Source organism: Nanorana parkeri, unplaced genomic scaffold, assembly GCF_000935625.1.
Source record: "Nanorana parkeri isolate BGI_ZX_2015 unplaced genomic scaffold, ASM93562v1 scaffold154, whole genome shotgun sequence".
Lineage (NCBI taxonomy): Eukaryota > Metazoa > Chordata > Amphibia > Anura > Dicroglossidae > Nanorana > Nanorana parkeri.
In genome coordinates this window covers 508,943-526,097 of record NW_017306422.1, presented here as the reverse complement: position 1 = coordinate 526,097, position 17,155 = coordinate 508,943, and the positions used below count along the sequence as shown (strand labels likewise).

Here is a 17,155-nt window from a genome sequence, read left to right as displayed (position 1 = left end):
ATTTCACCGGGCGCGCTCATGGTTGGGGCCGGGGGGGGGGAAGAATAATTCCTGTGTGAAGTTTCAGTAAGAACAGTAAGCCTCAAATGAGGTATTGTCTGCTCTGTCCTCCCTACAGAAAAACTTATATAATCCGCATTCCGCTATACTCTAAGGTTACTCCACAAGCCCTAACAGTGAGTAGTTACTCATTTTTTAATACAGGATATTAACCAGCGCCACACCATGAGCCTGCATATTACAGTCCATTCATAAAATATAGCCTATGCTGCCTTACATTATTCCCTCTGGTTAACACAGCAGGGGATAAAAACAATAATTGTAACAGAGGCCAGTAATCTGACTGAGGGGTCATGTGTCCAAAATCTCGAGGACCCCCACCCACCCCCCCCCCTTCCCCACTTCCCTTATTTCAATGCAGCTTGGCCGGCTTAGGGGTCTTGAAGCAAGTGGAGCATTTAGCACGCTTTTTTAAAGCACAGTGTGGAATAATATTATCCCGCTGCGTAAAATAAATAAATAAATAATGACAGCAACACCAAACTATTATAGTTCCCCTTGAAGTAAGAATACACATCAAATAATTGTATGGATAACTCAATTGACATTATGCATGCAATGGTTCCACACTGTATAGCTAACATCTCCAACAGCAATGAAAGTCAAATTCTGATAGTTTGCTGTAAGTAATGCCATGATTTACTTTTGTATAATTTTTCATTAAAAAAATCATGATTCTATAGCATGTAATATACTTTATGCATGTACACTGCATTAATAAAAGGCAAGAAGGAATGTAGATATCGTATAAATTTCATCTCCATCAGCTGTTTTAATATACCTATATTATAGGCTTCAAATTTCTGGTCTGCAATGTGTTAACTGCAGATGGAAAGCACAATAGAGACTTTTTTTGTATCTTATCTCCATGGCTCCGGTCAAGATTATTGGATTTGTGGTTTAATAAACTTTCGGAAAGACTCTAAATTGTGAGCCTCAATTATAGTTTGCAGAATCTGACAATTAGGGTTCAATACCTCAAATCTGTATAATATGCTGCTCTATTTTCCATCAGAAATTATATAAAATGCCTGCCTTTTCTCACCAACTGTATCTCAGAAGGATACTTTTAGTGCAGATAGCCATTTTCCCAACTTCTCTATATAATAGTCTTCCAATTATTTACAACTATTTGACTTTACAAAAAAAATGAAAATGAAAAACCTTTTTTATGTTAAGCCGTACGTTCACATTTTGCAATACATGTTGTAAAGATTAAAAGAAAATGTAAACCCAAACTAGATTACAATGTGTTTTTTTTCTATTAGAAATACTGCTTTCACATTTATTTCTCCCAGTTTGCCAGCTCAATGATGCTGATCTCCTACAGCCTCTTTTATTAACTTTCTGTCTACATGCATGCACATCAGAATGATTTCACATAATTTCTCAGGGTTTCTTGATGGTGGCAAGAGCAGATCATGCATTCACAATGTGCATCAGCATGACCATTTATAGTCTCCATCAGTAGTGATTGTGACAGCATGGCAACTCAAAAACACAGTTGGGCGACAATAACCGAGTGTTTAATGGCAGGATCACCTGGTATTATTTCAGTGAAAATTGCATATTTAAAAAGAGGACCAGAGTTAAATTTCTATCAGGTGCTACCTGAATAGCATTTGAATGTTTTGCTACAGCATATGTGGCTTCTTTACATAATCCAACAGCATACTGGTAGTTTAACTGGCTTCTGCATGAACTGCTCCTACAGTACATCTATAATGAAGAAGAATTCAATCCTACGTTGGATTTTATTGCTGTATATGAGGAACTGGAAAGATTCACCCTCTGTATTTTTCCAGGTGGCCATTGTCACCGGGACTGAGGGGAATGAGGAAAAAGCCAAACATTTTGAGTTGTCACCAACAGGAACAAAGGGGATATCTGCTAAAAAGGATACAGATTCCAACTGTCTTAGAGGGAATTTTCCTCCTCCAACTGAGATTGCTTCTCATTTAGTGCCATGTCTAAAAGAACAGAAGTAAAGGAAAATTTGATAGGACACAGATGACAAAAAAAATAACAGTGGTCAACCCACCCACTTTAAGAGGGATATATAGGCAGGGGTGTGGACATTTTTTTTTAAAGTACTTGTCCAAGGTCTAAATTGGGGGGCCCAATCTACTTGTTCCTCATGGCAATCAACTTGTCCTGATACAAGAAATTATTTTAACCAAAACCCTATTTAACCATGTGAAGAAATGCTTCTCATTAGTCAGCACAGTCAGGTGTGCTCGCAATTTGCAAGTGAAATTAAAAATCCATAGTACTGTCGAAAGGCCGTAAGCCGAAAGGAGAGGGGGAGGGCTTTGAGCAGGTAATTCCATTTTCACAAATGGCTTGAGAAAGTGAACTTACCCTTTTGATGCACATTGTGCGTATTAGATAGCACTGCTTATTCACATGGATAGGGTGGTATGGCCAGGATTGGGTTTAATTTTTTTTCTTTTATAGTTTTTTACTTTATCACTTAAATTTTAATTTTATTTTCTACTGTTATCACTTTTTAATTTTTATTTTATTTACTTCATCACTTTTTAATTTTAAATTTTATTATTTTTACTTTATCTCTTTAAAAACATTTTTTTTTTACGCTTTAATCACTTTTCATTTTTATTTTAAATTCTATTTCTTTCTTTCACTTAACTTTATTACTATCACACAGGGGATAACAAGGCCCCATGTGATAGTGTTTGGAGGTGACAGATTCTTCTTATGGTATCTGCCCTCCAACACAGAACATCGAGCAACTGCACTGTGCTCGATTCTGTGCAGAATGTGACAACTGAGATAGGGGGCGCTGTGAGTACAGCTTTCCCATCTCACTAAGCCACAGACTGATGTCAAAGTAAAAACTTACTTTGTAAAGCAATGTGTAACATGTCTATAAAAAAAAAATTATGAAAATCTGGCAAATAGCACTAAACTAGGGCTGCAGCTAACGATTATTTTCATAATCGATTAGTTAGCCGATTATTAAGTTCGATTAATCGACTAATCGGATAAAAAAAAAAGGGCTCCAGTGATGGACTACTATTTCTATTGAGATTGTAGTCCATCACGGTGTGAGCGGGAAATTTGAATTTTAGCCGACAAATCGACAATGGAAAACGTTGACAACGTTTTCCATCGTCGATTTTAATCGACTTAATCGAATAATTGTTGCAGCTCTACACTATATCATTTTATGATCCGTCTGTCACAAAAATATTTATTCAGGACGTTTTAGACAAATTGTTTAGTGATTGAAGATAATTTTTTTAATAGCTAGATTAAAAAGATTCTACCTCAAGGTGTGCAGAAACCTTAGGGGAGGGGCTTTAAGAAATACTAGAAGGGGCCATCTGAATGAATTGTTAATCATGTTTTGAGGTAGAATCTTTTTAATCTAGCTAAATTGTTTAGTGATGCAAGGGTAAGGCACTGAAAGGTTGTTTGCTGTAAGGTTTATGTTGGCTATTCATGCCACCAGATGTCTATTCTGTTTATGGTAATAAGCCATAACTAGGCAGGAGCAGTGAACATAGGAAATCATGCAGCTGTGGCTTCTAACATGAGTATACTTTTACTCTCAGGCTATCCATCTAAAAATCAGGGTAAAAAAGATTACTTTTGAGTAAGTCTTCAATGTGGAATTTCTAAAACTGCAGTTTTACATCCCTTACAGACTCTAGGCAGCTACATTTGTAGTCCTGACGTACCAGCGCCGAGTGAGGGAGCCTTCAAAGTAACTGCAGAAGAAAGCAGCCTGACTAAAAAAAAAAATTGTTCAGATTAACAAATAATATAACATGAAATAAAATGAGTTCCCTTGGGTAAAAAAGCTTGCTACTAAAGAATTCCTGTCCTTTCAGAACAAATGTTTTATACAGAGAAAGTGTCAGCAATCAGCAGAGATGTAACATGGCTATGTAGGCTTAATTTTACAAACATCTGCACAAATGTCTTATAATGTTTGTTCTTTTCTGGATATTTATATAGATTATGTGCACTACCAGAGGCTGAATGTTATTGCCAATGTCTAAAAAGCTTGGTTATTCATTCCCCATAGCTAATGTCGGACAACGTTTTAGCAGAATGAATACTGCTGCCTGGCACCTGAATCTGGTGATCATTAGTTTCAATAGTGTCCCAGCCTCAAAAAGGTTGGCAGAGTGGGCTCTGAATTGATTATGCCAGGTAAGTGGAAGTTCTAGCTCACATACCATGAACATCAAATATTAAGTTTCATCAAATGAAATATTTTCAAGCGAGCCATTTTTAACAAATTAAGTTGAAACCACAATTTCTCATTAGAGATCTCCTTCACTATAGCCATGTGATGTGCATCGTTAGAGACAGTCTTAGAACTGGCAGCAAAAAGCAGATCATATTGGTAAGGTGGTTTAATGAGGCTTAAGAATGTGCCAAGCCTTGATGACATGATACATATAAAACTGTTAGAGCACACTGCACTCAGATAAGGGGAAAACTTTACTAAATGACATTCATCGCAATTGTGACCCAGCAATGACTATATTATCATGTTACATCAAACATCAAACTCCTTGGTTTTACTTAAATAGATGGTATAACCATTTATATCCGTTTAGGTATTTCAGCAGTTATAATAGAATTTACTACTTAGAATTACAGTATATGAGCATAGTATTTGGTATGTCTGCATGCATGTGTCTTTTCTTCGGCTATCAGACCTTTCCTGCATTCCTTTCAGCATTTCTTAAAGAGGACCTGAATTCTGAAAGCTTTGCCTCAAAAAGACAAGCAAAAAACAAAGGACTAATCTCCAGTGTTGGCTGTAGGATCCCTGCTACTGATCTTTTCCCCTTTACTTACTTACCAAGCATTGTTCTGCACTGGGTCTTTCTATGGAGAGAGAGACAGGGCTGTGCATCCTCATGTCAGAGATGTCCCTTTGATGACTGGTGATCTCATAACTGGTGAACAATCAAGAAACAGTCAAGAAAACACAGATCCAAAGAATGAATGGGACAGAAGCAGAGAGATCCATACACTGCAGATCCTCAGGTACAGATTCCCCTCCAGAAGGGAGATCAGTGAGCCACACTGTAGTGACATCACCAAATATAACTCCAAAATTATGCAAGACTAGCAGTCACAAGCATGCATATTTTCAGGAGGGATTGAAGACAAAAAGTATGTCTTTCAGAATATTGCTATAGCACATTTACCATTTTTTGATGCTACCTATAAAAAGACAGCAAATCTTTACTTCAGGCCCACTTTAAATGGCTTCAGGTCAGTGTTATTGATTGTTCGGTTTATGCGTTTTTAAGCTGATGTTTTAGATTTGTGATTTTGTGTATGTGTTTCTTTTTTCATTGCTCTGTGTGTACACAGTATCATGGAGTGGAACTTTATCTTTAGGTTGTCATGTTCAGCACACTACAGGCCATTCTCCCTTCATGTAGATGGCACAGACAAAGATAGTCAGTTCAACACAGGATTTATATTGCATCCAGGCTGTGGAAACGGTTGAGTTAAGGAACTTCACCTCAGGTTTTGTCACCTGACTGAGGCCGCACAGGTGCTTGATTAGAGAGATGTGGTCTCTCGGCGTCTGAAAAAGCAACACTGTTCAGGGTAGAGAGCCATGAAGTCTACAAGGCCGCCAGAAGGCTATACGTTGTTTTCTTTATGCTTTGTGTCACAAGAACCAAGTTGGTTTATTGTGGTTTTTAAAAGCTAGTTAGCATCAAAATCATCATGAATAATCACAACAGGAAATCGATTACAGTGAGAGACCTCTGCTATCCATTTGTTGCTGACCTTACAGGGGAGTATAGAACTAACAAAATGTATTTACTTGCAGGGGGAAAAGAAAGGTTGCACTTATGATCAGAGCACTCACTGTTTAAGGGGGGAAAATCAAATGCAGCGATCCAGAAGCAAGACTCCTGAATAGAAAAAGCGTGATCATGATGACTGTCCAGAATAAGGAGACAGACACCAGTCAGTTACAAGCTCAATTAACTGAATTTCTTCCAGAGATGAGGGTATTGAACACTGAAAAGTGCAATGAAAGTCAGATTAAACAAAAAAACTGACCCACGGAGATTCCCCTGCAACTTTCGTAGGGCTGTTTGTTCCATTGACAACAGTAGGAAAACAGAGTCTGAAAAATATTTATTGCAATTGCAGAGTCTTTAGTGAATATAAAATAAAAGCTAATCTTCTGCATGAACATGTTTGTTTTGGGTCAGTAGCTAAGTAGTGAAGGCAGGACAAGTTTTTCAGCCCTGCAGTGTGACAGAAGTTGCCAAACAAATCTACTTTTTTTTATGATGAAGCAAGCAACAAATTAGACAAAGAAGTGCCTGTAGACATAATATGCTTGGACTTTGCAAAAGCATATTACACAGTTCCCCAAAGACCGCTAATGTGTAAGTTAAAGTCTGTAGATTTCGAATATTCAGTCTGTAATCAGATAGAAAACTAGCTCAAAGATTGTATTCCGAGAGTAGTGATTGATGATAATGCTATGAATGGTCTAAGGTTGTAATTGGTGTAATCCAAGGCACTGTTATAAATGATACAAAGTTGGGCATAAAAAGTACAATTTCTCTGTTTGCAGATGACGCCAAAAGGAATACATCCTTACAAGATGTCTCCAATTTACAAGCAAACCTGAATGCTCTGTTTGATTTGGGTATCTACTGTAATATACTTACCCGTCCGTGCTCCAGGAATGGACTACAGCGACGACCACTTTCCCAGCGACATGCGGCTCCTGCCCAGCTCTCAGCTTAAAGTTGGGAAGTTTGGATTGTTCGGCATCCTAGTAAACAACAGAGTCTGAGCATTTCACTTCCCCTAGTGATACTGCTCTCCATCCTGTTTTGGACTGGAGTCACCTTCCTTTCAGCTGCTGAATGATCTGGCAGGGAATTAACCCTTTTCTTCTCTCAACTCTGGATTGCTGTAACTTCATCTGTCGGACTCGTTAGGTTGCTGCTACAAGCATCCACCCATCCACTCATTCCCTGGATTGTCATGCATCTCTCATAATTGCTTCCTTGCTCCCTGGTCTCCATCCTCTCATAAAGATATGGCTCCACTTGCAGCCACTCAGTAGTAGGGATGCATCGATACCGGTATTTTGGTACAGAGTACGAGTACCAATAATTTTTGTGGTTTTTTTTTGTTGTCCATAGCTTAAGTCAGAGGCTATCTTTCAACAAGATCTTTAGAAAATAGTAAAATTAAATGAAATTATCCAAACTTTTATATAGAACAATAGTGCCCCCTGGTGGTGATTGTGAGGGAGAGGTATATGGCAAAATGATATATCTGACGTCATTAGTCACGTCAATAATCACGTGGAAGACCAAACCAAGCCCACATTCCAGGGGGGGGGGGATAAAGGTAGTAGCAGGAGCCAGCAGGAGGAGATCAAAATTCCAGCAAAGAGGAGGAATAAAGGAAATACATTCTAAGGGTATAGGTCGGAAGCTGAGGACGGCTGTCCAAAGGGAACTGAACTAAAGAGAACCTGACCATCCCTTGTTTCTGAACTGTGACCGCTGACTTCTTTCAGACAACTAATTTTAAATTGCTGGTAAAGTATACATTTCTATCTTTATATTAGGCAATTCATTAGCCACGTATATATACCCAAACAGACCATTTAGTTCTTGTAGGATCTAGATTGATTTGAGATAATTTTAACTGCAGTACAAATTATGTCTTTCAATCTTGGGAGATAAATATATACATTTGTATAATCTCCAGGAAACGTATTTCAGTTTCTAGTCCATGGCCTAGTCTGATATATATTGAATTAAATTGATGGAAATGTGTCTTTACTTTGAATACAGTCTTGGCTTATTGCCAACCCTGTGCATGATGGGACAAATCTTGCCCATGCGCTGTTAAAAGTTTGAGTTTGTGAACATCTGTTGCTGGGAGAAGTCACATGTCAATTCTGAACCTTTTGTTTTCTTATTCTGTGAGCTACTGATAAGCAACCCATTGCATTTAAAAAGTCATTTTATTTGGTTACATTTATATTTTGAATAATATCCTGTGTTTACATTTTACGCATTACCTGGGTTATCAAATTGATTGATATTATCTGATCCATATTCTTTGTTTGTCACCAATTATATTTTTATTGTTATTCTGCACTGATTTTTAATTAATAAATATATATATTTTGTATACAATGGTATTCATCTTGTCTTCAAGTCAGTGCAAATAAAAGAACTCGTGTTAATTTTGATTTTTGGAAAGTGGGAATCTCCTTAATTACAGATCCTTGCTTGTTTCCATAAATAGAGAACTGTATGTCAGAGCAGTATAAACATTCTGACAGATCTGTGGTTAGCAAGCAGAAACTCTGCAGTTGTGATCCATCTGGCAAATTGTCTTCTGTGTGCTCTACGTATTTATGTAAGTGCATTACATGCGTTACAGTTTACTAGGAAGAGGACAGCTCTGTAGTCCATTCCAGGAGCACGGCCAGGTAAGTACATTACATCTACGTAGCAAATTAAGTTTAATGTTGATAAGTGTAAACAATTAGGAACTAAAAACAAGCATGCGTCATACACTCTATTAAAAGAGGTATAGACGCCAGAGAAAGAGACATAATCCAGAAAAGAGACAAGAGAAAGAGACCTAATACCATATTATAGTTTAATATCATACAAAGCATTAGTAACACCTCATCTGGAATATGCAGTTCAATTTTGGACAAGGGCAACTAAATTGTAAGAGCTGTGAAAATGTGGAATAGGCTTCTTCTTCTAGCTAGCTCGGTTAATAGGTTTTAAAAAATAATCTGGATGCATTCCTAAATTCACAGAATATAAAGTAGATATTGACATTTTATAAGTAAACAACACCAGATATTGTGGATCCAGAGAATATCCGATTGCACTATGGGATCAGGAAGGATTGGTTTTTTTTTCCCCTGTTGAAGCAAACTGAACCATGCTTTATAGGGTTTGTTGCCTTCCTCTGGATTAACTGTGTGTAACTGTGGGCATAGGGTTCTGTTTATGGCGTTTTTTCTTTTTTTTCCTCGTCACGGTCACAATACAAAACACACACCAGGAGACTAGGCCATCCACAACGTTTAGTGTGGATGGAGAAATTTGTAATAGTTTTTTCATCAGCCCACAGGTTAAACAAAAAAAAATATAACCGAGTATACCCAGCCAAAGCTCTTCCATCAACAGGGAGCATGAGCTTTGCTGATTGCAGAGCTATAGGTCTGACTCAGCAGAAGGTGAGTCCGACTCTGCACTGCTTCACCATAGTAAGCAAGGGTCCCACTCTGACCCTGATGGCAGGGAACAGGTTTTTTTACTCAGGCTATAGCCGCGTTAGAAAGAAAACCAACTAAAAGACATTGAGCAATTTTTGTTTTGATGCACCTAGAATGTATTTACCTGAAATAAACACAAGGTTCAATTTGGCTTTAAGGTGGAAACATAGGGGTCAAGTTTATTTTCTAAAGGGTTTAAGATGTTCAGATAAAGGGCTGTCAAGACTCCGACAAACAGTAAAATCTACAGAAAGTAAATGTTGGGGCTGACAATCCAACCTTTAAACATTAGCAAAAGCACTAACATGGATGACAGGAAATACTGAAAAGGTTGGAATATAGTTTCCATAAAAATATTAAGGCTTAAAAATGTTCTTCCAATGTTCCAAAACAGTGTTTTGTTTCTTTGTTTTTATAAGGAAAAGGAGACGGTGCGCCTGAATCATCTTGACATAACCTTTCATCATGCAGTACTTGTAAAGGGATTGTTATGACTTACAGTATGGACTTTCTGACAGCACTTAGTTAGGATTCTGGCATTGCTTCAACATGACAGAAGCCAAGCAACGAAGCATAAATTCAATAGAACCTGCTTCCCCCTGAACAGCATGTGTATAAATCACATGAAAGAAAAGTGTACATTGTAACTAAAAACATTCTTGCTGTCCACTACAAACTGTACAAGACAAAGGAAATCTGAATACTCACACTGAACTTGACAATGTCGTATATCAAATATCGAGGCACTATCTGTCCTTTAACTTTATCAATGATCATTTCCTTAAAAACAAAAACACAAAAAAGGATAGTTAGTTCATTATAGGTTCTTTATTTATTTTGTATAAACAGCTAAAAGTAAGGCTGTCATTAGAGAAATATGGGGGCTGACATGTGCATTTTCTCCTTATAACATAAAACTTACCAGGCTGTATAGTTTACACACATGCTTCAATACTTTTTGAGCCATTGACTTGGAACAAGTATGCAGATCACAAATGACATATTAAATTAAGAAGTCCCTAACTGAATACTTGCTCTTGGTCATTGAAATAAGTAAGATAAATTGAGAAGTGGGCAATAGCACCCACTATCTCTCTCATGACAGGTTTCATTTAAACATGTCTAAGTCTGTGCTTACCAGTGAATAAAAAGTTAAATGTTTACAATATATAGGCTCAATAAATGACACTGTGACATCAATAGAAATAAGATGGCAAACAGTTCCCAACAAATATGTGAAAAACCATATAACCCTAATTGTATATTTTAGAATCTTTACATTTGTACCTTATAGTATAGAGCAACAGGTGTTATGTTTGGATTTGGCTTCAAGGACAAAAAGGACAAGAAGGACAAGAAAGTAGTAAGAAAAGAAAGAACATTTCCTTTCAAACCTAGAACCACCACAATTTACGTTAACGAAGAACTCCAGGGAAAATGTTATTAACCGTGCAGTGGGGTTACCCCCACACTGCAATGGGTAAGTGCTCATTTGTGTCTAGGTGTTAGAAGGAAAAAAAAAAGTTATACTAACCAGATCATCCGAACTGGCTTGTTCTTAGACCAGTGTATGGAACATCTCTCCCGCTCTGCTGCAGTGGTCCAAGGATCCTGCTGTCATCACATTCTATACACTATGCATAGACTGTGTATAGATGTGAGGACCCCCAGGAGCAGTTCATCTGTGCAGCGGAGGAGTAAACTTACTTCAGTGATCACAGAGGTGGTAGTGGTGAGTAAAAGTTTTTTGTTTAGTTTTTTTAACATTTAGCACCTAGACAAAAAGGAGCACTTAACCCTTGCAGTGCAGGGCTAGCCCAACTGCAAGGGTTGATAGACATTTTTATCCAGATTTCTTCTTTAATCCAGATTTCTTCTTTAAGGTGACTTTTCAGACAGTGCCTAAAATATGAAACAAAAAAACCTTTATATGGTGCAATTTGACAATAATATCTCTTCTTTCCCAGGCAATGATTTTAGATCTATAAATACATTTAACCTGCGTGCAGACTTTAGATGGCAAGATCCGATCAACTATCTTTGAGGCATCGGGCCCAAGTAAGTTTTCTTAGGCACCAAAATTATTGACCAAGGTAAATAAAGTACTGTTTTCCCCAACAATACACATCTGCACGTGGCTCATTCTACTTCTTCCACTGCCTTAAACAGAAGTGCTTATGCCACTATAATGCTCCAGTGTAAGGGGGAAATTGGCATAGGAGGCATTGTGAGACAGTCAGCAATTCCAACAATTCTATTATGTCCAGCTTTAGAGAATGAGATGTTACAAACGTCTGCCATGTAAAAGATAAGCGGACAACATGCATATCTAGTAGCAGTTAGTCCAACTGCACTAATTCTTGAAGAATATTGAAGATATTTTGACACTTGTCCAAGTAACTTCCTCAGCTCAAAATGATCCCTGGATGAGTACATTACAGAAGAAATCCACTCCATTATGACTAAGTGCTACTAGCTACGGTATACTATTACCTGGATAGGTTAAAACATTCACAGATTTCGAGAAAAACAAAACTGAAAACTTGACAAATCTACAAAAAATCTAGCAGCCAGCACCACAATGTTACAAGCCAGAAACAATGTGGTTTTGATCTGATTTATACAATTCTCTACCAACACAGCAGCCATGTAACTAGTTCCCTTCAAACCAAATACACACACTGTGAGGAGAAAGATGTCATAAATATAAAATTAACATGCATAATTAATTGCATAATTAATTCAACATCCAGTCCTCCATATAATGCTGTCCGGAAGTTTGAAATTAATGCCCGTTTCCTGTCTGGTTAAGTTCTTCTTTGTGTGGCGTTTTAGAGGTGTATACAATGAAACTCTCTGTGTACCATACATCATTAATAAACAGAGTTTCACCAGAGTGAGTGAAAAAGTACTGTATGTGCCTGGTTATTGCACTTCTATGATAGCTTTTCTAAAATAAGTCACATGTTTTGAACACCATGAACCAGTTCTGTGTCTGGTATATAATGTTGTGAAGCAGTTTGGAAGTTGGTATTGATTACTGTTCTCTATGCTTTTCACTTAACCCATCTCAGATTCTCCTTGGGGAGAGGCCACTCTAAATTTCCCTCCTCAATTATTTAACACACATTAAAAGAAATAAACTGCAAACATGGCAAATGCCACTTAATCATTGCAATTGCCCAGACCTTGCAATCTAAATGAACAGAGTCAGTCTTGTGTCATGTCCAGTGAATCTCAGTCATCAGACGACAGATTGCCTCACTTTCATATTAAGCTTAGACCTGGCTACTAAATTAAGTTAAATTTGTTTGACCTCTAAGGCAATAAACCGACAGAGGACATTAAAGGCAAACCACAGCACATTTTAACTAAGTAAACCTTTTGATCTATTATAGTAATGTTCACTTGAATGTAAGATTTGGTGAGCCTTTACATTATTACTTGCTGTTGCATTTTTAATTACCATGTCAGCATTACCAAATTACAATATAATTGTGAGAAAAAAACAACAAAAAAACACCAAAGCCACACCCCTGTCCACCAGTAATGAAGACAATCTATTGTTTCTTTTCCCCACAATCTAATATGGCTGCCCCCATGTACATGAATAATTACATACACATAAACCTCTCAGTTATGGCCACATTTTGGCAATATTACTTTCAATAAGTTTTGTTATGTTATTACGGTCACAGAAAGCAATCAAACCTACAATGTCACAGTATGCACAGTATATTGCTGTTAGAAAACCTCATGACTATCCAAATGGCCAATAAATTGAATACACATCACTTAGGTATTTTATTACTAGAGGCTGGGGAGAGTGAAATCACGCAACAGCGTTGCATTCTTTCCAACATGGCTCCATTTCTCCATCTGGGTTTCTTATAGGAAATGCACTTTACTTACCATTTTAAAATGGAACTTCAAGCAAAGATATGAATGCACAGTTAATTTACATGCAATCTGATTTACTTGCCAAAGGATTTGTAATTCTAATTTGCACACCTCCACCATATTACACAGCCAGCAAGGTCAATATTCTACTTCCGGGTACAGCATAACTGCATTATATATGACCACCAAATGGGCAGAGCAGGTATTATGCTGTACCATTGCCAAGTAGGCTGGAAGTGAAGAGAGGACATAGAAAGCTGCATTTGCCATACCAGGAAATAAGCAAGTCACCTTCCTGATCAGTCATGGCAGATATGCGTAAATCACAAGACTGATTGCACAGAATCATTTACCCATAGTTTTGGTAGCTTGCACCACATTATAATTTGTTGTCAATCTCTATTCTTGTAATATATTTAATATCTAATACAAATACTGAAAAATAGAAATTCTCTATGTTTACTTTAGCAATATTTATGCAGGGTCACGGACTACACATCAATTAGGAGACAAATTCCACAAATCTATAAATTAAATACACTTGAAAAGATTAAAGAGCAAGAATGTAAAAATGTGAAAATAACAAAAAAATTACTCTCAGGCAACTGACAAAATAAAGATTCAAAAAGTGAATTTACATCAAATACAATACAATTTCCCTTTAAAATAAATATAAAACATTTCAGCAGAAACACACTATAAAAAAATAAAGAATAGAAAAAAAGTAACACTTATGTTGTATACCGATTAGTTTATATGCTAGTGTGAAAACTAAGTGTTAACATGTTTAGCATCTATAAATATCAAACATGGTTAATTGGTCTAAATTGGACAAACAAACTGTACCCATATTAACAATAACAGTAATGCTGTTTTCGGGATCACAGCAGCTACTGCGAGGATTTGGCACTGCTGCTCAATGGCACAAAACAAGGTGATCATTGGGCATTAGGTGAGATTAGTTTAGGTAAGGGAGATTCATCCATCTATTAGGGTTAAAGAATACCTGCTCTTTTGGTGCTGGACTTCCAAAAACTAATGTAGCATAAATGCTTGCACCAGTAAGGATTGCCAAATGGTTCAACACAATGCACTAATGCCATGCTAAGCTGAATTCAGGCTGTAGTGTCACTCTACATTGACAATGCAGCAAACGTTCTCAATACCCCTGCACAAACTAGCCTTCCCAGGAGACTGTCAGAAGAATTACATATGGGCAAGACACAAAGTGCTAGTATGTTCAAGTTATTAGCTACTAAAAAAAAATATCTAAGTCAAAAACATCACTGATCTTCATAACTATGTTACAAAAAAAAATTACATCTGTTAAAAATCTGAAAATGCAATCACAATCTACCACACTTCTGCATTGCAAATATTTCTAGCTATCACTGGCTGGCATACTTGGAACAGCATATGCTGCCTGAGGTAGCTTGTGCAATGATTGCAAGTATTGATTGCTTCTGGGTTAGTTCAGCAGTCTTGCTGCACCTTCAGGTTAATCAGTAATCAAGTTGCAACAGCACACTTTGCAGTTTCCTTTGTTGATAAGCAGAACAACAACAAATATTACATAGGCGCCCTTAGGCCCCTTGATGACCCACAAATCTCACTGCTTGCCCACTAGAAGTATACAGTCCTCTCTTATACATGGTCTTACCCCATCTAAAAGTGTGTTCGTCAAATGGACTCTCAGATCTTTTCGAAAAGGGAACTCGAGGTTAGATACACGAAATACTGAGTTGTCTCTGTCAATCATATATACTTCATTCTTTCCATCAATCAGCATCATGTATCTGAAATCACAAAAAAATAAATACACTATTATTCTTTCATCCAGGTAAGTTATACAGCTTCAAAGTCATAGATCCTGCAAGTAAGAAACAGATTAGTATCAAACAACATGTTTATTAGAATTTAAATGTATGCGGTCATGACAAACATGAATGTTGCCACTGATGATCCTCATTTCTGTAAACACTTTGCATCTCTGACCTGAAAATAGTATGCAGATAAGTAGTTGTAATTCTGAAGCGCACACCTTAGCCAATGGCTGGTGCCGGGATGAATCCACCGTTGGCCAGTCAAAGAATACTCAAACATGTAAAGACATTCACAGCCACACCCAGATCTTTTGGTTTTTTTTAAAAAAAAAAAAAGCTACTTCACTGTTTTCCATGTATGTGGTAGAACATAACAGTGCTCATGTCATTTAAATGATTTTAAGTGACAGAGCTATTATGTTTTATACTACCACTTATATGAAAGTAAAAGAGCCCTGCCCCCTACCCTGACTAGCATAATTATGCCTCTTTTGTTGACTGATCATCAAAAGATGCACAACCAGTGATGGGCTTTTTGTTCAGTCCAAATGCCCATCCAATGGAGGGCAGAGCCTGCGTGGGAACTACAGTGCAGTTCCCAAGATGCATTGATGTATTGATGCACCAAATAGGGTTTGCTATTCCTCCTTTTGGTGTTGCTCTACCCACCCAAGTCACTCCTCTGGTTCAATTAAATAGGAGAAGTTGGGCATACACATACTGATGTCACTCTCACAGAATCGCACTAGCTCTGTGTAGTTTGAGCTGATTGTCAACATGGAGAAGCACCGTTTTAGCAATGATAACATTACACTATAGAGTATGCACCCAAAGCACCTTTAGCAAATATTCTTCATACTACCTATATCGTTTATTTATATACATTTATCAAAGAGGATGCAGCAGTCTGAAAAAAATCTTGCTCAAAGTATTAATTAGTAGTTCATCAATTTGTCTTAACATGCTACCTCCAACTACTACAGCATGTTCATTCGTCAATTAAACATAATGAGCCACAATCTCCTAACTGAAAGACTAGGAGAATTTGAAAAAGCTTAAAAACATTTTGCCTTTATTATCACTTTAACCTCCCTGGCGGTAATCCCGAGTCTGGCTCGGGGTGAATTTTCAATGCTATGTACAAAATTCCTGACATAATCATACCACCAGGGAGGTTAATACACATGCACCAGGAAGATACGCATTTGCTGCTTTATACATGCACTAGTCTATTAACAGTTAGGCTGGGTTCACACCTGGGCGTACGGAATATGCGCGTTTGCCGCGCGTTTTTACCGCGATTTGCGTTAAAAGAAACTTGCGACAAACGCGCGTTTCCGAGGGCTATCCGGCTGTATCCTAATGGATACGCGCGGCAAATACGCCCCAAAGAAGCTCCTGTATTTCTTTGGGCGTAGGGCGTTTTTCAGCGCGTTCCTACATAGGCAATTATTGTTTTTCACATGTTGAGCGTTTTACAGCACGTAGGAACGCGCTGTAAAACGCCCAGGTGTGAACCAGGCCTAAAGACACAGCGTACCTGAACTTTAAAGTAATTGAGTACAGTGCTAACACCCCATTCACACCTAGGCGTATTGTAATATGCGCGACCGTCACGCGTTTTTTTTACCGCGATTCGCGGTAAAAAAGTCGCGCGACCGTCGCGCGATTCCAAAGGCTACTTGGCAGTATCCAAATGGAAAACGCCCTACAAAACGGCCCAAAGTAGTCCCGGGACCTTTTCAGGCGTGGGCCGTTTTGTAGGGCGTTAGGGATGGGCGGAAATACGGCGAGGTGGGAACGAGGGCATTGACTACAATGCAATTTATATTTTTGACCGTTTTGTAGAGCGTTCGTCGAGCGTAGAACGCCCTACAAAACGGTCAGGTGTGAACGCAGCCTAAGTACCACTTTAAATTCACCAAAGCTTTATTGGCCATTTGATGATGCATGTAGCAAAAACAAATCAGTGCATCTTATTAACGGTAAAGCAAGATAGAGACTGATTTAACTGCAAAGGAAATATTATAATTTTTTTAATATAAATTACATATTTTTATCTTTCTTTAGAATGGGT

General features: G+C 37.7%; 1 protein-coding gene across 2 annotated transcripts in view; it reads right to left on the bottom strand.

The window, feature by feature from the left end:
- Window positions 1-17,155, bottom strand: part of RNGTT (RNA guanylyltransferase and 5'-phosphatase) — a 305,143-nt gene that overhangs the window by 187,394 nt on the left and 100,594 nt on the right. For both annotated transcript variants that reach the window (XM_018554362.1, XM_018554360.1), the window contains 2 exons: window positions 14,916-15,051; window positions 10,064-10,135 (listed from right to left, as the gene is read on the bottom strand). In XM_018554362.1, the coding sequence (XP_018409864.1) occupies window positions 10,064-10,135; window positions 14,916-15,051 (208 nt within the window). The remainder of the gene's footprint in view (window positions 1-10,063; window positions 10,136-14,915; window positions 15,052-17,155) is intronic.